The sequence below is a fragment of the Danio aesculapii genome, chromosome 7, assembly GCF_903798145.1.
Source record: "Danio aesculapii chromosome 7, fDanAes4.1, whole genome shotgun sequence".
In the NCBI taxonomy this organism is placed as follows: Eukaryota; Metazoa; Chordata; class Actinopteri; order Cypriniformes; family Danionidae; genus Danio; species Danio aesculapii.
This window is the reverse complement of record NC_079441.1, coordinates 70,790,433-70,813,123: the sequence shown is the minus strand read 5'-3', so window position 1 is coordinate 70,813,123 and position 22,691 is coordinate 70,790,433. Positions and strand designations below refer to the sequence as shown.

At 32.8% G+C, this 22,691-nt stretch overlaps 1 protein-coding gene across 1 annotated transcript; it reads left to right on the top strand.

Annotated features, from left to right (window-relative positions):
- Window positions 1-1,483: 1,483 nt before the first annotated feature.
- On the top strand, window positions 1,484-21,729 carry acer2 (alkaline ceramidase 2). The gene is made up of 6 exons (XM_056462993.1): window positions 1,484-1,814; window positions 4,992-5,106; window positions 11,680-11,821; window positions 12,466-12,603; window positions 17,976-18,113; window positions 20,227-21,729. The coding sequence occupies exons 1-6, from the start codon at window positions 1,695-1,697 to the stop codon at window positions 20,411-20,413; spliced, it is 840 nt and encodes a 279-aa protein (XP_056318968.1). The 5' UTR covers window positions 1,484-1,694; the 3' UTR covers window positions 20,414-21,729.
- The last annotated feature ends 962 nt before the right edge of the window (window positions 21,730-22,691 follow it).

The window sequence follows — 22,691 nt, the reverse complement described above, 5'->3', positions numbered from 1 at the left end:
GTTGTTTCATAATTACCATGGTTTAACTACAATAAATATAATAATCCTTCATATATTCATTTTCTTTTCGGCTTAGTCCCTTTATTAATCTGGGGTCACCACAGCGGAATGAACCGCCAACTTATCCAGCATATGTTTTACGCAAAGGCAGCAGCCCATCACTGGGAAACATCCATTCACACTCATTCATACACATACACTATGGATGATTTAGCTTACCCAATTCACCTGTACTGCATGTCTTTGGACTTGTGGGGGAAACCGGAGCACCCGGAGGAAACCCACGCCAACATGGGGAGAACATGCAAACTCCACACAGATGCCAACTGAAAATATAATAATATAAATAAATACATTATTGTAGTACAATATACCATATAGTACAAGAAACTAATATGTTTATATGTACAATAGCTATTGCATTACTGAATCACACCAACACAATTAATTTAAGTACTTTAATATAGGTCAGAATCACTATAGTATTTACTATAAATTACTATAGTATTATTTTAAATATGGGATTAAAATTAACTATTAAAAGTAGCCATATTTTTAGTGTATTGATCAACCATGTGTAACCATACTTTTACTAGTAAATATTATGGTCAGTAAATCAAAACCCTGGTTGTTTCATAATTACCATGGATTAACTACAATAAATGTAATAAAATAATACTATAAATAAACAAATTATTGTAGTTAAATATACCATATAGTACTAGAAACGAATATGTTTATATCACAATAGGTATTGTATTACCGAATCACACCAACACAATTAATTCAAGTACTTTAATATAGGTCAAAATCACTATAATATTTACTATAAATTACTATAGTATTATTTTAAATATGGGATAAAAAATTAACTATTACAAGTAGCCTTATTTTTACTGTATTGATTAACCATGTGTAACCATACTTTTACTACAAATATATCAGTAAAGCCAAACCACAGTTGTTTCATAATTACCATGGATTAACTACAATAAATATACTAATATTAATAAATAAATGATTGTAGTACAATGTTTATTTTACAATAGCTATTGTATTGCTGAATTTCACCAACAAAATTAATTCAAGTACTTCAAAATGGTTAAAAACACTATAGTGTTTACTATAAATTACTAGTATTGATAATTTGTGTAACCATAGTTTGATTACCAATGATTACTATTGTTTAAGTACAATAAAATGAAATAAGTAAATAATTAAATTGTAGTACAATATAAGACATATAGTAGTAGTAAGCTAATTTGTTTATATTACAATCGTTATTGTATTACCATTGCAGCTATATTGCTGAATTACATCAATGAATTAATTCAAGTTCTTTACTATAGTATGTTTTAAAAATCCCAATAGTATTTATTTACTATAAATTACTCTTTGTTCTGCTCGGTTTATTTCGCCTCATATTTATGATTTCGTCTGAGCTCATGATCTGCTCTCTGCGCATGCGCGATCACATGTTGCTGTGTTGTTATTGCCAGTGCTGTACAGTACAGTCAGTGAAGGGCAGACAGCGACACACACTCACACACGGAGTCGAGCAGGATTAGATAGACTCGGACTGGATGGCAGGATGACATGCTCAGATAAGAAGACACTGATTCAAACAAACGGTCGCTTTTTACGCGTGTTATTAAAGCTGTCGACATATTTCAGTCCGTGTCAGTCCAGCTGAGATGATTATGATGATGATGGACGCGCATCTGTGGGATCATCTTCAGGCTGGCAGCTCCGAGGTGGACTGGTGTGAAGGGAATTACCTTATTTATCCGGGAATTGCGGAGTTTTATAACACGGTACGTCGCTCAGATGTTTCTTTGTTTGGTTGTTGTGTGTCACTTTGGGTCGCGCGCGTTTGAGCGACAGACAGTTGAAGTATGTACGTTAACTGTTAAACTTTGGAGATGCTCGATATCCCAAACAAAAGAGATTAACATACCATTTTATTGTTATTAAGCGGTAAAATAATAATAAATACAGATTTGGAGTACAAGACAATGAGGCTTACAAACATTAAACCAAGAATAATTTGTATTATTTTGAACCATATAACTTAGTACCGTTATAGTAACGTAACGTAACGTAACGTTGAATTAACCTGTTGTGGTAATTCTATACTAAAGGAATATAAACAGATTACCCAAATAACGCTAGTTGTCTACAACAGTATATTTTTCTGCAATACACCAGTAAAAACTAAAGTATACTATTACAGATTATCAGTTCACTATAGTAAACATTTTCTGTCTGTAAACTTTGGAGATGCTCGACAATCAAAACGAGAGTAACAAACCTTTTTATTGTTTTTTACGGTAAAATAATAACAAATACAAATACAGATTTGAAATATAAGACAATGAGGGTTACATACATTAAACCAAGGCTATATTGTATTATTTTGAACCATATAGTACCGTTATCGTAACGTAATGTAACGTAACGAAACGTTGAATTAACCTTCTGTTGTGGTAATTCTATAGTTGCTATGGTGATACAGAAACTATAGGAATATAAACAGATTTTCCAAATAACGTATGTTAGTTTTCTACAACAGTATATTTTACTGCAGTACACCAGTAAAAACTAAAGTATACTACAGTATTTATTACAGTTTATCAGTTTACAACAGTAAACTTTTTCTGTTTGTAAAGTTTGAAGATGCTCGACAATCATAACAAGAGATTCACAAACCTTTTTATTGTTATTTTGCGATACAATATTAACAAATACAGATTTAAAATATAAGACAATGAGGTTTACATATATTAAACCAAGACTATATTGTTTTATTGAACTATATACTGTTATAGTAACGTAACGTTGAATTAACCTTCTTTTGTGGTAATTCTATAGTTGCTATAGTAATACAGCAATTATCGGAATATAAACATATTACCCAACTAACGTATTTTAGTTTTCTACAACTGTAAACAATATATTTTACTACAGTACACCAGTAAAAACTAAATATACTACAATATATTTGTATAGTGTAAATATGCACTATAATGTATACTACAGTATTTATTACAGTTTATCAGTTCACTATAGTAAACTTTTTCTGTCTGTAAACTTTAAAGCTGCTCAACATTCAAAACAAAAGTGATTAACAAACTTTGTTTTGTTATTATGTGGTAAAATAAAAACAAATACAAATACAGATTTATAATACAAGACAGTGAGGGTTACATAGTTTTAAATTCTGAAATAATTTACATGCACGTCTAAATCTATCCTGAGGATTTTTTTATATATGAATGTAAAACGTGGCTAAAAGTAACAACATATATTACAATATATTAAAATATATATGAGCAATATTACATGAGTAGCAGTTCGATTATGGCTGTATATCGGCACTGGTGGGTGGTGTCCCACCAGTGATGATACACCGCCATATCGCACTGCTACGATGTTGCGTTCATACAAGAGTTCGACAGCATAATCGTGTATATAAAAAAGGAAATCAAACACCAAGTGTTTCAAAAATCCTTTTGTGCGAGGAACTACTTTCCTCCGCCATTCAATCACATCTGCAGCTGACGTCAGAGCAGCAGAAACTGTTGCTGCGTCACAAACGTCACTTTAGAGCTAGTGTTTGAATGATTCTCTAGCATAATGTCTAAAGTGATGACAAAACAGGTGATTTTGCTGACATTTTAAGATTATAAGGCTGAACGGCATGAAATGCCATCAGTCTACGGAGACTTCCCAGTATTTCTCTGTTACAATGAGGATATCACAATAATTAACCCCAAAAAAGCCAAAGCAAACACTACCAGATTACTATGGTATAAATACAGCACTACAACATATAAAAGAGTGTCACTTACCTGTTTTATAATGATTTGTTCAGCTGTAGTTTGAAATATGAAAAGAAAACACTAAGTTTTTCTCCCCTAAGGGCTTATTATACATCTTGTGGCGCAATCGTGGAGCTCTGCTCAGTATGACAGGCTGATAACTGCCGATCTCCGCGATCATAAATATTTAAAATAGGCACTATCCTTATAAATAAACTGCATAGTTGCAAGCCAAACAACTACATTCTTGCTTAAAAAAAGCCTCAAAAGTACATTATGTTGTCCAACAGCTGCGATATTTGTCAAACTGTAGTGAGTTTATTGATCTGCTGTCACTCTATGTGGGCGGAGTAATACTCAAGAGTGTATACACAGGAGTGTTACAAGAGTGTGTAAATTATTAATTGTTTCTTTATATTAAAAAAACCAACAAAAAAAGTGAGTTGTATTTAATCAAAACATTTTAATATTCTATAGTTGATGATAAAACGAATAGCCCTCCTGTTAAATATTAATTCATTGAACTGCACAGTATATCACTAAACCTTTTATACCAAAAACTCACACAGGCAGGTTAATAAATCTGAGATCTGTTAATAATTGAATTAATTTTTTGTTTGACAAGCTGTTGAAAGGACATCGGTCAACAAATAAGTTAGGGTTTGATAAAAACCCTACAGTACAGTCATTCTCCCTGTACAGTACAGGCATTCTCACATGTGTCATCAGAGGGGGAACGCCCAGCCCATTAGTGACCATCTCTCCCTCATTAGCATGACAAACAGGCATCTGTAGCTCCGCCCACTTTTGAATAGAGCACAATCTCATTTGAATTTAAAGCGACAGTCACCAAAACGCCACAATTAGGATTAAAGTCCAAAAGGGGCAGTTTCAAAGAGTTATAACACATTATTTTTGAGCTGAAACTTCTCATACTCTCTCTAAGGACATCAGAGACTAATTTTAAGTATTAATTAATTTTAATACGTGCCCTTTAAATTATATGAAGCCAAAAATCTTTCTATTCTAGATCACTGAACGTTTTATGTTAATTATTTAAACATAGAATTGCACAAAAAAATACAATGGTATATTCTCTCTTCTTTTGGGGGAATTGGAAAAGAAAACTCTTGCATAGCATGTTGTAATTTTGTCTTTTCTTTTTTCCAGATAAGCAACGTGCTGTTTTTCGTGCTTCCGCCGATCCTCATGTGTCTGTTTCGTCAGTACGCCACACACTTCAACAGTGGCATCTATCTGATATGGACTCTGCTGGTGGTTGTTGGTAAATTTGATCACTCTTTATTTTCTTTCTTCCTCCAGCTGTTGATCGACCGACAGTGGCCTCTTGCTTAAGTTTGTCAGAGGTCATGTTGTTCAGCACATTACTGAACTCGAGTCTCCTTTTCTGGAAATATTGCTGGTCTTCAGGAAATAGCTGAGCTGTGCAGGAAGGGCCACTGAAGGAAATGCGTTATCTTTCAGAAATTAATGTGTGTTGGGCAAAATTCTTTAGTGTGTGTGAAAACATGAGCTGTTCTGATAACCATTTGTTTCTTTAATATCTTTCTGTTTCATTTGTATACAGATGTGGATAAATTTGTGGGTGCCCTTTTTTAATGCCTTTGTTAAACCACAATTCAAAAGTAATATCCGATTTTCAAACTTTAGTTCATTTTCAGTCATTTTTGATTGATTAATTATTGTTTTTCTCAGTTTTAAGCTATTTCAGTGACCATTGTAGTTTTTCTTTCATCAATGAAAGGGGACCAACAATTTTGTGCTTCTATTTGTTTATTTGTATATTTATTTAGTTTCAAGTTTACTTTATTTTATATTATTTTATATTATATTACTATAACAAAATCATAAAAGCTAGAGATACAAAATAAAGATAGATGGAAGGTAAAAATAGACACATTTTTAAGCAATATTTGTCTTATATTCTATATTTGTCCATATTTATCTCTGATATTTAAGAATATATTGTATATTAAGTAGTAGTTTATTAATTTTAAATGATTATGCTTTGTATTTTATAGTAGTATAGAATTATTTTTGTACAGTTGAAATCAGAATTATTAGCCCCCCCTGAATTATTAGCCCCCTGTTTCTAATAACTGATTTATTTTATCTTTGTTATGATGACAGTAAATAATATTTGACTAGATATTCTTCAAGATACTTCTATACAGCTTAAAGTGACATTTAAAGGGTTAACTAGGTTAATTAGGTTAACTAGGCAGGTTAGGGTAATTAGGCAAGTTATTGTATAATGATGGTTTGTTCTTTAGACTATCGAAAAAAATTAGCTTAAAGGGGCTAATAATATTGACCTTAAAATGGCATGTAAAAAATTAAAAACTGCTTTTATTCTAGCCCAAAGAAAACAAATAAGACTTTCTCCAGAAAAAAAAATATTATCAGACATACTGTGAAAATTTCCTTGCTCTGTTAAACATCATTTAGGAAATATTTAACAAAACAAAAATTCAAAGGGGGGCTAATAATTTTGATTTCAATTTTCAAATTAAATTATGGCATAGATACAGAGGCGTTCAACACACACACACACTCGCACATGCACACACACACACACACTCACACACACACACACAATATAATATTTAAAAGTAATATTTAATAATATTATAAAAAGTAATATTTTTATAGTAATATAACAGCTTAAATTTATAGCATGATTTTGTGCAATTGTCATTTTTTTTTTTTGCAAATAATAAAATAAATAAATGCTCTAAATGACAAAATATTTATTTGAAACTTGAAAAGAAAATGCTGTAAGACCTTTATAGAATAAAATAAATCCACATAAACATAACTGTATTTTATTTTAGTTAAATATATTCTTTTATTTTATATTATAAATATAAAAAAATTATGTTTTTATATACATTCTATTATATATATATATATATATATGTGTGTGTGTGTGTGTGTGTGTGTGTGTGTGTGTGTGTGTGTGTGTGTGTGTGTGTGTGTGTGTGTGTGTGTGCGCGTGTGTGTGTGTGTGTGTGCGTGTGTGTGTGTGTGTGTATTGTTTTCTTGATATTATATGTGACCCTGGACCACATAGCAGTCTTATTTTGCATAGGTATATTTTTAGCCAAGAATACATAGTATGGGTCATCATTATTTATTTTATGCCATTTTATACCAAAAATCAATAAAGATGATTTAAGTAAAGATCAGGTTTCATTAAGACATTTGGTAAATTTCCTACTGTACATATATAAAAAGAGTAGAAGTAATATGCAGTGCAAAGAACTTTATTTAGACAATATTTATCCATTCATTCATTTTCTTTTTTGTTTAGTCCCTTTATTAATGTGGGGTCGCCACAGCGGAATGAATCGCCATTTAGACAATATTAAAGGATAATTTTTGATCCCTCAGATTCCAGATTGTCGGCTAAATAGTGTATTAACAAATAACCCTGTGTCAATTAAAAGGTTATTTATTCAGCTTTCAGTTGATGTATAACTCTCAATTTAAAAAGAAATGGTTTTGTGGGTCCAGTGTTACATATTTCATGCATTTTATATTAAATATTTAATATGAAATATCAATAGGTAATGTTTTAATATTTTAAGCTCACATATATTACTTATTTATTTTCTACTTTTTATATAAACACCCTCTGCCTGTCAATCATTATACACATTCAGGATACCAGACTCTGAAAACAGGATTATTAGAACGAAGCATTTAATTATCCATATAATGAACTAAGAAGGTCGCTGGTTCGAGTCCCATAGTGTTAATAGTTTTCATAATTTATATGAGCGTAATATTACATATCATTACGGAGATGTCTGAAAAATGTCTGAAAGTTGCCGTCTCGCATTTTATTTATAGATATTTTTATAATATTTTTTTATGTGTTTTATATTTTATTCATGTTTATTAAACATGTCTACATTCTTAATCAAACATTTCCCCTGACATTTTAAATACAATTAGAAATATGATCCAGGGCTGAACAATGTATCGTTTGAGCATCGATATCGCAATGTGTATATCAGCAATAGTCACTTTGCAGGATTAGATTATTTATGAAAGATTAAAAGATATTATTTTTATATAAATCTATTCATTTTCCTTTGGCTTAGTCCTTTTATTCATCAGGGGTTGCCACCGTGGAATGAACTGCCAACTTATCCAGCATATGTTTAACACAGCGGATGCCCTTCCAGCTGCAACCCTGCACTAGGAAACACCCACACATCCTCATTCACACACATACATTACGACCAATTTAGCTTACCCAATTCCCCTATAGCGCATGTGTTATTGTGAGGGAAACCGGAGCACCCGGAGGAAACCCATACCAACACGGGGAGAACATGCAAACTCCACACAAATGCCAACTGACAAAACAAAAGCTAAAGCTATTTTTAAATTATTGTATACAATTATTTACACAATTATGATCATGATACAAATTTGATTGCTTTTAACTCTTTTATTTTTGCTTTGTCGTATTTATATATGCTTGTTATTTATTATAGTTTATCCAGATGCACTGCACAGAAAAAGACTTGATCCCAGTCATTAATCTAAATGAATATAATCTTCCCAAGTAGAGTGATTCAAATCCTCTGATAAAAATTATATTCATATCACAAAACAAACTATTGCAATGTCAGATTTTTCAATATTGTGCAGCCCTAATATGATCACATGAGTACATTAAGTACATACTTTTGAAATGTAAATAAGAAATAGTCCTGTACATGTGGGTCAATACTTATGAACTATTAATTGGTCGAATTTGCAAAAATGGTACTATATTGTGATATATATTGTTATCGGGATATGAAATATTATTTTTGTGTGTGTGATGTAGGATTTTTGTCATATTGCCCAGCCCTATTTGATTCTGCTTATTAATATTCTCTTGCATGGAGTTATCAAAGGTTAAGACGGTCACCTGGGATTTGTGACTTTTAGCCATGAAACCGTGTGTGTGTGTAAAGCTCAGCTGCGCTTGTGTTTGCGGAGCATCATGGGAAAGCAGCCAGCTCAGCACAAACGCCGCTCTGTACAAACGTCTTCAGAGTTTTTCTCCTCTAAAAGAAGCTGCTGACTTAATTAATCCGGCTGGGATTTTGAGTTAAAATCCTCCTCTGTGTCATATAATACAGTGAGATTAGTCAAAGGATTAAAGAGAGACTGAGTTAAATTCATGCATCGCAGACCTCAAAGAGCTGTTCATGATGATGAACGTGTTTTATCAGCACTGTGAAACAGTTGTTTACTTTACCAAAATAACTCAACACCCCACGCTTTGGGTTTTTAAACAGCTTGAAATGGTTTTCCTACACTGTAAATAAAAGATAAGTTGACTTTACTTAAAAAGTGAGTAAATCTGTTGCTTTAAAACCGATTAGTTGACTTTACTTAAAAAAGTGAGTAAACCTGTTGCTTTAAAAGCAATTAGTTGACTTTACTTTAATAAGTGAGTAAACCTGTTGCTTTAAAAGTGATTAGTTGACTTTACTTTAGAAAAGTGAGTAGACATGTTGCTTTTAAAACAATTAGTCAACTTTACTTTAGAAAAGTGTGTAAACCCATTGCTTTTAAAAGGATTTATTGACTTAAAAAGTGAGTAAACCTGTTGCTTTTAAAGCGATTAGTTGACTTTACTTTAGTAAGTGAATAAACCTGTTGCTTTTAAAGCGATTAGTTGACTTAAAAAAGTGAGTAAACCTGTTGCTTTAAAAGCGATTAGTTGACTTTACTTTAGTAAGTGAATAAACCTGTTGCTTTTAAAGCGATTAGTTGACTTAAAAAAGTAAGTAAACCTGTTGCTTTAAAAGCGATTAGTTGACTTTACTTTAGTAAGTGAGTAAACCTGTTGCTTTTAAAGCGATTAGTTGACTTTACTTTAGTAAGTGAATAAACCTGTTGCTTTTAAAGCGATTAATTGACTTAAAAAAGTGAGTAAACCTGTTGCTTTAAAAGCGATTAGTTGACTTTACTTTAGTAAGTGAATAAACCTGTTGCTTTTAAAGCGATTAGTTGACTTAAAAAAGTGAGTAAACCTGTTGCTTTTAAAGCGATTAGTTGACTTTACTTTAGTAAGTGAGTAAACCTGTTGCTTTTAAAGCGATTAGTTGACTTTACTTTTGAAGCGATTAGTCAACTTTACTCTAGAAAAGTGAGTAAACCTGTTGCTTTTAAAGCAATTAGTTGACTTTACTTTAGTAAGTGAGTAAATCTGTTGCTTTTAAAGCGATTAGTTGACTTTACTTTTGAAGCGATTAGTCAACTTTACTCTAGAAAAGTGAGTAAACCTGTTGCTTTTAAAAGGATTAATTGACTTTATTAAAAAAGTGAGTAAACATGTTGCTTTTAAAGTGATTAGTCAACTTTACTTTAGAAAAGTGAGTAAACCTGTTGCTTTAAAAGTGATTAGTTGACTTTACTTTAGAACAGTGAGTAAACATGTTGCTTTTAAAACAATTAGTCAACTTTACTTTAGAAAAGTGTGTAAACCCATTGCTTTAAAAGGATTTATTGACTTAAAAAGTGAGTAAACCTGTTGCTTTAAAAGCGATTAGTTGACTTTACTTTAATAAGTGAGTAAACCTATTGCTTTTAAAGCGATTTGTTGACTTAAAAAAGTGAGTAAACCTGTTGCTTTTAAAGCGATTAGTTGACTTTACTTTAGTAAGTGAGTAAACCTGTTGCTTTTAAAGCGATTAGTTGACTTTACTTTTGAAGCGATTAGTCAACTTTACTCTAGAAAAGTGAGTAAACCTGTTGCTTTTAAAGCGATTAGTTGACTTTACTTTAGTAAGTGAGTAAACCTGTTGCTTTTAAAGCGATTAGTTGACTTTACTTTTGAAGCGATTAGTCAACTTTACTCTAGAAAAGTGAGTAAACCTGTTGCTTTTAAAAGGATTAATTGACTTTACTTAAAAAGTGAGTAAACATGTTGCTTTTAAAGTGATTAGTCAACTTTACTTTAGAAAAGTGAGTAAACCTGTTGCTTTAAAAGTGATTAGTTGACTTTACTTTAGAACAGTGAGTAAACATGTTGCTTTTAAAACAATTAGTCAACTTTACTTTAGAAAAGTGTGTAAACCCATTGCTTTAAAAGGATTTATTGACTTAAAAAGTGAGTAAACCTGTTGCTTTTAAAGCGATTAGTTGACTTTACTTAATAAAGTGAGTAAACCTGTTGCTTTTAAAGCGATTAGTTGACTTTACTTTAGAAAAGTGTGTAAACCCATTGCTTTAAAAGGATTTATTGACTTAAAAAGTGAGTAAACCTGTTGCTTTTAAAGCGATTAGTTGACTTTACTTAATAAAGTGAGTAAACCTGTTGCTTTAAAAGCGATTAGTTGACTTTACTGAATAAAGTGAGTAAACCTGTTGCTTTTAAAGCGATTAGTTGACTTTACTGAATAAAGTGAGTAAACCCATTATTTAAAATAAAAATTATTTTACTGTACATTATGACATTTTTATAGCTGTTTTAATTTCTTCTCTTTCTATTGTTACGCAACCTTTTATTTTGATGCAACACCACAGGAAGCCTTTAAAGTGTCTTTTTTGTTGAAAATAATTTTGTAGTAAAAGTTTGGAAAGGTGGTTAGTGCGTGTTGGGTTTATAAATGATAATGACACATAAAGTGAATTATATTCAGACATTTAATGTTCTGTATATACATAGACAGACATATCTTTATAAAATTACAGCCTTTTCCATCTGATAATTGCACTAATTGCTGTCTTGTTGATTAATCATGTTAATGCAGGTTGCTTTGTGTAATAGATGTTATAATGTTTTAATACAGTTTTGTGTCATAAATTGATTGCTCTCCTTTAGGCATCGGCTCCACTTATTTCCATGCGACGCTGAGCTTTCTGGGGCAGATGCTGGATGAGTTGGCCATACTGTGGGTGCTCATGTGTGCCATCGGCATGTGGTTTCCCAAGAGATACCTGCCCAAGATATTCAGAAGAGACAGGTGCGCTCGCAGATACACACAGACACCCAAATATACTGCGGACAGAGGCGCTTTTTGGATTTTATAGCCCCCAATGAGGGTACATTTTTAATAAAATATATAATAAAATACCAAAATAGAATTGAGTTTCAAATAAAATAATCATTTGACTAAAACATTTGAATAAAACGTTGTTGACGTCTCTTGAATCTTGATTTTTGGACTACTGTTTAACAGCAGATGGTGCTTTAGGCTAGTTTTTAACAGCAGGTGACGGTCTAGGCTAGTTTTTAACAGCAGGCAGTGCTTTTTTAGGCTAGTTTTTAACAGCAGATGGCGCTCTAGGCTAATCTTTAACAAGAGATGGCGCTCTAGACTAGTTTTTTTAACAGCAGAGGTTCTCAATGCTAGTGCATGACAGCAGCTGGGACTCTAGGCTAGTGTTTAACAGCAGATGGCGCTCTAGGCTAGTGTTTAACAGCAGATGGCACGCCAGGCTAGTGTTTAACAGCAGACAGCGCTCTAGGCTAGAGTTTAACAGCAGACGGCACTCTAGGCTAGTGTTTAAGAGCAGACGGCACTCTTAATGTACTATATAGTATGAAAGTATGCAATTTTGGATGCAGCCACTGATTTTCTCAATATTATGTTTTCTCTGTCCCCAGGTCAAGGTTTAAAATGGTCATCGGCATACTCTCAGGCATCACCACCTGTCTGGCCTTCATCAAGCCAGCGATAAACTCCATCTCTCTAATGACGCTAGGCATCCCGTGCACCGCGCTGCTCATCACTGAGCTCAAGAGGTCAGAGCTCCTGAAAAAACACACTCACTGTACACTCAAAGCTCAGTGTCAGGCCCTCAGAGGGCTCCATCTTATCACATTACATATTTATTACTGTGCACATTCATTTGAAGTCACAGTGACGGATCTCTATATATAGCCTCTAGTCTTGCTTTATATGTTGGCGTACTGTCACGAAAACCGTGTTTTAAAGGCAGCCTCATTTTATTTGTAGTCTAAATTCAATTTAATACACAACTAGATATTACCTGTCAAAACATTTAACTGAAAGCATTATCCATATGATATTACAAAATAATATACAATACTGGTCTATTGTTTGTGATCATTGGGACTTTTCATTGTCTATTTTGCACACCAAGGCTGTATTTATTTGATAAATACAAAATGTACAATTAAAATACATGCAGCAAAAAGCTCATGAGACTGGAGGAACAAAGCTGAGAAATATAAGGCATAAACTGCGTTATAAAATATTTAGAGATTTAAAACTGTTGTTTTAAATTGAAATAGTGTTTCACAATATTGCTGTTTTTGTTTTATTTCTAATCAAAAAAATCTTTAAAAAATTAAAATAAAATTTCCACTGATTCCAAACTGTGATGTGTCTAAATTTGGTACTTGATGTGGAGTTATGGGACTCCTATTTCCCTCCCGATTACAGTCAAATATATAAATATACAATATTTTAAATTAATATGAAGTACAACTATGGTAGCTTAATTTTAGAGTACTTTTTGTTGCACCTGAATGCGTTGAAAAGGATTTACGCTACATTAAAATATTCTTTTATATCAGTTCTGTTACAAAATTGTAACAAACCTATTGTTTTTTTAATAATTAATGAAATTACTCCCAAATGATTAATCATGATTAATTGTGTGTCCAAAAAGTTCATATCTATATATATATATATATATATAATATTAGGTACACCTTACTAGTGACAGGTTGGAACCCCTTTTGCCTTTAGAACTGACCTAGAACTTTAGAACTTAGAATACTTCGTGGCATAGATTCAGCAACCTACTGGAAATATTCCTCAGAGATTTATGTCCATATTGACATGATCGCATCACACAGTTGCTGCAGATTTGTCGGCTGCGCATCCATGATGCCAATCTCCCGTTCGACCACATCCCATAGGTGCTCTAATGGATTGAGTTCTGGTGACTGTGGAGGCCATTTGAGTACAGTGAACTCATTGTCATGTTCAAGAAACCAGTCTGAGATGATTCACGCTTTATGACATGGTGTATTATCCTGCTGGAAGTAGCCATCAGAAGATGAGTACACTGTGGTCATAAAAGGATGCACATGGTCAGAAACAATACTGTGGCATTGACACAATGCTAAATTGGTACTAATGGGCCCAAAGTGTGCCAAGAAAATATCCCCCACACCATTACACCATCATCAGGCTGAACCGTTGATACAAGCCCATGCTTTCATGTTGTGGAGTCAATTGCGCCTACAGAACTGCCGCTCACTGGATATTTTCTCTTTTTCGGACCATTCTCTGTAAACCCTAGTAATAGTTGTGCGTGAAAATCCCAGTAGATCAGCAGTTTCTGAAATAACCAGGCCAGCCTGTAGCATCCAAAGTGATGACAAAACAGGCAATTGTGCTGACATTTTAAGATTATAAGGCTGACTGGAATGAAATGCCATCAGTCTACAGAGATTTCCCAGTGTTTCTCTGTTGCAATTGGAAAATCACAATAGTTAACCCCGAAAAAGCCAAAGCAAAGCAAACACTACCAGATTACTGTGGTACACGTACAGCATCACAACATACTAAAGAGAGAGATTGACTTATCGTGCGTTCACACCAAAAGCGGTGAGAGCGTCAAAGTTGCCGGAAATCATTCATTTTTATTGGAGTAGGCGTTGATAAGTGTCAAGCAGCGACGCAGCATGTTTTCATCGCTGTGGGCATCGAGGAGAGTTAAAATCAAATCAACTTTATAGTAATGAGCTATGAGGTGGTTCAGCGGCAACCAGTCGGACCAAAACCAGACTGTTAAACATATTCTTGTGGAGTGCCCCATTTTTAATGTTATCAGACATCAATTTTTATCTGGACAGACTTTAAATGAAATATTTTTAAATGTGAATCCATCTAAAATTTTAAAAAGATTTTCAAAAGAAAACCTTAAAAAACTGTTTTAGATTTTTATCTAATATATTATCATTATTATTTATGTATTTTACCTCGTATATTATTTATTGCTGTTGATTACTTTTAATTGTTAGAATATTTTTATAATTATAGAAAATTAGTATTTATAAAACGTGGTAAAGTTGATCTATTTTTATTTTTTGACATGACATAGCCATAGAAGCTAAAATGGCAATAAAATTCTCTCTCTCTCTCCCAGTCGAACCAAACGTCCACTGCTTGAGAGAAGTCCAGAGATCACAGTCCTGTGAACTTTGGCTCTGACCACAGTTGTTCCCAAGGGTTTGATTATTGTGGTCGCTGGATTTGCAATGATTAAGGATATTTTCCTAAAGAGTCATACATTTAAAAAAATTACTGGCCAGTTGATTTGCATTAATGTTATTTTTTTTCTTTAAAAAAGCGTGAATCTCATGCTAACTGTAACAACAGTACAAAACAGTATTGCTGCTTCAGAATATTTCAGACATGGACCCATATTGGATAAGTGGAGCAAAGCCACACCACACGCAACAACTCGATCTTCCATCGTTAAATGAATTTGATAAACAACTTTTTCACGCTAGAAAGCATGTTTTATGCAGGAATGTTGCTGATTTGCTGCAACGGCCCATTTAAATATGAGATTAATGTAGCGAATTTTGACGCTCTCATCTGAGAAGCAAAATGCAGACAGCGTTGTCGCCAGGGCGGCCAGAGCGAACTTTGACGCTCTCGCAGCCTTTGGTGTGAACGCACAGTTAGAATGTCACTTACCTGTTTTATAATTATTTGATCAGCTGGATTTTGAAATTTACCCTGAGTTTTTCTCCCCTAAGGACTTCTTATGCGGTCTCTGTGGCCATCTTGTGGCGGAACGTCAACTGTCTTTGCTCTGCTCAGTATGACAGGCTGATGACGTGCTGAATCTCTGAAATTATAAATATTTAAAATAGGCACTATTCCTATAAATAAACTGCATAGTTGCAATCTAAACAACTATTCTCGCCTCAAAAGTACATTATGTTGTCCAACAGCTGCAATATTTGTTAAACTGTAGTGAGTTGGTTAGCCCCTCTATAGTCTTAGTTTGGGAGGAATAATACACAAGGGTGAGAGGCTGTACAAGTGCTGATATTGCTTTAATATCGCTTGGCTATCAGCCAATTAGATTCGAGAACCAGACAGAACTGTTGTAAAAATAAATAAATGTATATATACATGCCAATAATATATGTATATATATATATATATATATATATATATATATATATATATATATATATATATATATATATATATACACGTAATAAATAAACACAGTCCACACACATATTATAAGTAAAAACGAACTTTTATTCTGTATGCATATTTTTATTTGTTTAATATTATTCAAACCTAGCAATTTAGAGTAAAATTCATTAGGACATTAGCCTTCTCTCGTGAAAAAAAAATCCTCCTTGTTTTCAAACTGTCTGCTGAACTTTGAGCATAAAAAAGCTGAACAAAACAGACAGTGTGTTTGTCCTAAAACAACACCACCCTGATACTGTTTGTCCTATCTGAGAGTCAAAGTGACGCTTGTTCTTTAGCACACATGCCTGAAATGGTCTGGCCTCAGGAAACCCGTCCCATAATCTGTCCAGATGTGCTCAGAGTTCATGCGTTCGCTCTGCAGATGAAGAAACAGGCTTATCAGGGGCTTCCTGAGAGCGAGATGCGCCACTGTGGTTTTCCTGATAGCGCTTCTCTGCGTGCGTGACTGCTAGGAGAGGCTTTATCTTACAGCAGACCATGAGTTTGTAGTTTAGTGCAGCATTTACAGCAGATATTAGTTTGCTTAAAGGGATAGTTCACATTTCCTTCTCACAAAACTAGATCTTCTGAAAAAGTCTGGAAAGAAGCAGCCATCGACATCCATCTTTGTTTTGATCTCTATAACCAGCCCACTGCCAAAAATATAATAATAAAATAATAAATAAATACATGGTATATGGTGACTCAGTGGTTAGCACAGTCACCTCATAGCAAGAAGGTCGCTGGTTTGAGTCCCAGTTGGGTCAGTTGGCATTTCTGTGTGGAGTTTGCATGTTCTCCCCGTGTTGGCGTGGGTTTTCTCCGGGTGCTCCGATTTCCCCCACAAGCCAAACACATGCACAATAGGTGAATTGGGTAAGGTAAATTGGCCGTAGTGTATGTGTGTGAATGCAAGTGTGAATGGGTGTTTCCCAGTGTTAGGGTTAAAGGGCATTCGCTGTGTAAATCATGTGCTGGATAAGTTGGCGGTTCATTCCACCGTGGCAACCCCTGATTAATAAAGGGACTAAGCTGAAAAAAATGAATGAATGAAGGATGTGTGTGAATGTAACAGTGTATGGGTGTTTCCCAGTACTGGGTTGCAGCTGGAAGGTCATGCGCTGCTTAAGACATATGCTGGAATAGTTGGTGGTTCATTCTGCTGTGGCGACCTCTGATAAATAATGGACATAGCCGAAGGAAAATGAATGAATGTGTGTGTATATATATGTTATAATTTAATCAATGTCAATGAAGTTTAAAGGGTTAAATCATATTATATACATTATAAACATCTTCAGAGCAAAACGATGTGTCAGTTTGTCTGAGTAACAGTTTGTACTTGTGTCTCACTTCCTGTCTCTTTCTAGCTCTCTTTCGCACTTCCTTTTCTCATGCTTACTTCCTTCTCACTCTTTATTTTTGGTCTGTCTTCTACCAGCGCCTTTTCGTTCTCAGCAGTGACTCAGTTGTTTTATTCAGCAAGATTCTTTGTTTTTTATTTGGCCACTATTTATTCACATTTACAAATATAAATTTGAAGTGTTTGAGTTTTTAAAAGCTTAAGTTTAGGTTTCTACATGATTTATTATGTTTATATTTAGTTTAAATTAGTTTTGGTTGTCAAAGCAACATTTCTATTCATTCATTTATTTTCCTTTGGCTTAGTCATTTTATTCATCAGGGGTCACCACAGTGGAATGAGTAAACTACTAGGTTGTCCAAAAAGAATCCCAAATCTTCTAAAAGGAGTTGAGAAATCCAGAGAGTAAGCATCTTAACAGTTTATGTCTGAGACAATAAAAGATGACCTGTATCCAGACAGCCTTGTAATAATATCTAATGATACACTGCAACTCTGCATAGAAAAATAAGACAAATCTGTTATGATTTTGTGTTTCTATCACATGTGTAGGTGTGATAACCTGCGTGTGTTCAAGCTGGGTCTGCTATCGGGTCTGTGGTGGACGCTGGCGCTCATGTGCTGGATTAGCGATCGCATTTTCTGTGAGATGTGGTCATCTGTCAACTTCCCATATTTGCACTGCGCCTGGTGAGTGTGTATATCTATGAATACATCTGATCAAGTGTGGTTAAAGGAATAGTTCACCCCAAAAATGAAGATTATCTCATCAATTACTCCCCTTAAAGCCATCTTTCGTGTATTTGATTTTCTACTGTCAAATAAATACAGTCAGAGTCATTTTACATTTCATCCTTGCTCTTCCATGCTGTATAATGTAGTTTAATAGACCTTTTTTAAGCTTCCAACAGCACATAAATATCTGTAGAGTTTTTGATAAAGCTTTACAATAAGTTAATGTATTTACTAACGAACTTTATTTTCATTAACTAACATTTATGAATAAATAATTCTAAATTAAATGTATTGTCCCTTGTTTGTTCATATTAGTAAATACATTAACTAATGGAGTCTTGTTATAAATGCAACAGTTTTTATTCATTTTTATTTTAGTACAACATAATAAAAAATCTAATTATTTCCTTGGCCATTACTGTAGCTGATAATGAATAACATTCAGTATGTATTAAAACTGGTATTTAACTGTTAAATTAACTCTTACTTGGTTGAAAAAGTTTGTTTTTGTGCTTTTTTTTCATAAGCATTTCAACTATATATTATTCTCCAAAATTGTATTTAAAATCGAAAAATACTTTATGAGTACTTATATGATACTTGAAATACTTTATAGTAAAGTACTTTTTACAAGCAAGTTATTGTCATTCAAAATGTCAAATTTAATCCATTTTTTACTTGTAGTCCATTTGTAATTTGTGGGATTTCTTAGTATTTTCTGCATTAACTTTTAACCAAACTCTGCCCAAAATTTTAATTCTGAGATGTTTTCAAAAATCTCATATCATTATACAAAGTTTCACCATGTTTAGTTTTGGCAACTAATGTCATCTTTAAAAAAAATAAAAACTATATATATATATATATATATATATATATATATATATATATATATATATATATATATATATATATACACATACATACAGTTGAAGTCAGAATTATTAGCCCCCCTGAATTATTACCCGTTTATTTTTTTTCCCCAAATTCTGTTTAACGGAGAGCAGATTTTCTCAACACATTTCTGAACATAATAGTTTTAATAACTAATTTCTGATAACTGATTTATTTTATCTTTGCCATGATGACAGTAAATAATATTAGACTAGATATTTATCAAGACACTACTATACAGCTTAAAGAGACATTTAAAGGTTTAACTAGGTTAATTAGGTTAACTAGGCTGGATAGAGTAATTAGGCAAGTTATTGTATAATGATGGTGTGTTCTGTAGATCAGTGTTTCCCAACCCTGTTCCTGGAGGCACACCAACAGTACATATTTTGGATGTTTCCCCTATCTCACCCATTAACTTCAGGTTTTGGAGTCTCTTCTAATGTTCTGGTGAGTTGATTCAGGTGTGTTTGATTAGGGAGAGCTTGAAAATGTGTACTGTTGGTGTGCCTTCAGGAACAGGGTTGGGAAACACTGCTGTAGACTATCGAAATAGCTTAAGTATCGAATATAGCTTAAAGGGGCTAATAATATTGACCTTAAAATGGTCTTTAAAAAATTAAAAACTGGTTTTATTCTAGCCAAAATAAAACAAATAAGACTTTCTCCAGAAGAAAAAATATTATCGGACATACTGTGAAAATTTCCTTGCTCTGTTAAACATCATTTGGGAAATATTTAAATAAATATTTAATCAATAAATAAATAAAATAATAATCAAATAACATAATAAATAAATAATATATAAATGATTATTTAATAGATTTAAATATATAAATATATTTAATATATATTTATATATAAATAATATGTAACATTTAAATAATAAATAAAATGAAAGCTGCAAGCAGCATTGAGGGGCCCAAGCCTTTGTGGCACCGCCACCTCGGTGGCCGCTGGTTCCAACATGTGTTCAAAGCTTCAAGAGTTTTCGAGCATGTTAAGGGCCCCAAAAACACCCAAAACCTAAAAAAAATACATAATAATATTCCTTAAAAGAACAATAGGGTCTTTTGCCCTTTAGGCTTGGACTCTAATTACCAAATGAAAGTATAGATAAATTAAATGATAAGATTATTGAATGAAATCATCTATACTCTGTCTTTGTGTTCAGGCACATCCTGATCTGTCTGGCCTCATATCTGGGATGTGTGTGTTTCGCCTATTTCGACGCTGCGTCGGAGGCTCCGGAGCAGGGGCCCGTGGTGAAATTCTGGCCCAGTGAGAAATGGGCTTTCATCGGGGTGCCGTACGTCACGCTCCTCTGCGTACACAGAAAACCCTCCATCAAGGTGACCTGAGCTGCAGTTTCTGAACACACTTCCAGTTTCACACAGAGGAGAATCCTGATCTCCAATCACAAGGGTGTGCTTATGGGGGACGGCGAAAGTCAATCAGTGTTATTGATGTGAGGATTTAAAGGGACAGTTCACCCAAAAATCGATATTACCTCACTCTCTTATAGTTCAAAGCTTTTATGCAATTTTTTTACAAAACAAGATGATCTGAAGATTGCTGGAAAAAAAACAGCCATTGATTTCCATGGCAGGAACAAATAATACTTTGAATACGTATAAAATATCTAGAATATAAATAATATATAGAATATAAATATTATATAGAATATAAAATAATATATACAGAATTTTCCCAGCATTCTTTAGTACAGTCAAGCCTGAAATTATTCTTACCCCTGACTTGAAGTTTTTGTTCATATGTAAATAAAAGCTGGGAAATATATATATATATTTCCACAATGATCCCTCTTGTACATCATCGTATTATATTATATTGGGACAAGCCTGTGTCATTTATGGACAAAAAACAAACTTTCTGGCTAAATAAAAATAACTATAAGTCAGAATTTGAATGAATAATTTCAGGCTTGACATGAGTTCAGCAGAAGAAAGAAACCGGTTTGGAACAAGTAGAGGATGGGGAAATGCTGACAGGATTTTCAATTTCGGGTGATTTGTCCTTTTAACAGCACAAAATTAGCTTTCCGTTTGCGTTGGTGTAACACTCATAAAGGTTTGGAATAATAAAGATTTGTTTCATGTTTTTAAAGAGGTTTCTTTCGTTCAGCAAAGCTGCATTTAGTTGATCAAAAATACAGTAAACAACTGTAATAATGTCAAATGGAGGTCACCATGTGAAAATTAAATACAGTAACAATTAGGGCTGCACGATATATGGTGTCAGCATTGATATCGCAATACTCCACGTCTGTAATAGTCACATCGCAGGATCTGCAATGTTTTGATTATAGTTGACCAGGAGAAACAGACCCATCAGAATTGTGTAGTTATTGGAGAGTTTAACTATAATGGAGTAAAAGTTTTTCATTTGCATGGGTTTTTAAGGCTTGACAGCATTCAGGCACAAGACATTTTACCATTTGTAACTTTAATAAAGAATAATTTTATTGAATTATTTATAAAGTAAAGACTTTTGTAGTGTTATTTTACATTTGATTATTCAGATTTTGACCCTGAATGCTATTTGACTGCCCCAAAAACCCTAAAACACTGTTTATTTTACTTTTATCTTTGCTTTTAATCAATTTTTTTACATAAAAAAAGAATCATTCCACTCAATCTAAATTAATAAATTCTTTCTAAATAGCAGTTTATATATATATATATATATATATATATATATATATATATATATACATATACATGTATGTATATATGTATGTATGCATGTATGTATATATATATATCGCAAAGTTTATTAAAACATAGTTTTATTAAACATATATATATTAACATTTAACATAAACATATATATATATAACATTTATTAAACATATATATATTAAAAACAAAATATTGCAATGTCCGATTTTTCCAATATCGTGCAGCCCTAATAACTATACAAATGTTTGGTTAGGATTTAAAGGTTAAAGATTAAGATTAAATAAAAATGAATGCATTAATACATTTATTCAGCAAGGACACATTTATTATTATTTTTAAATCACGTAGACTTTTCCAGAAAATTACTGGTAAATTATCATGAAGAGATCATGTGCAAGAGGGGAAATTAATTCAGGCTATTTTCTGGAATGAGACCCAACATTAGTTGTAAATTTCCAGAATTCTGACGTTTTTGGTATTTTATTTATTATTTTTTTATTTTGTATTTATTACCAGTGACGTTTTTCTGGTAATTTTATGCCTATTAAAGACATTCATAGTGTTTAATAAATATTGTTATTTTGATCTTCCTTTTTATTTGACAGTTTCTAAATAATTCAGTTTTCACATGAATGCTAATGATTTTCTCTATAACTTTATATAAAAACAGATATTTGAAATAGCAGTTATACTTTACACATGTGTAATGTGTATTTTTTACGGTAGTTTTCATCAAATAATTTACAGTCTTGCTGAGCAAAAGAAACTTCTTTTAAAAACCTGAACAAATCTGTTGGCCGCTGGTCTATTTAAAACAGTTAAAATGAGGAGGAGACTTATACAACACACCAGCAGTTGAATAAATGAGGATAGTAATGTTTATTTGTACAATAACATTGTGAAAATCCCATTTAAACACATATAAAAAGGCAGCACG

What these genes read in the sequence shown, in the direction of transcription:
- acer2 (XM_056462993.1), top strand. Translation starts at nt 1,695, where the DNA reads ATGATTATGATGATGATGGACGCGCATCTGTGGGATCATCTTCAGGCT. An exon ending in TTGCGGAGTTTTATAACACG is followed by an intron (nt 1,815 to 4,991) that starts GTACGTCGCTCA and finishes TCTTTTTTCCAG; the next exon opens with ATAAGCAACGTGCTGTTTTT. An exon ending in CTCATCACTGAGCTCAAGAG is followed by an intron (nt 12,604 to 17,975) that starts GTCAGAGCTCCT and finishes TCACATGTGTAG; the next exon opens with GTGTGATAACCTGCGTGTGT.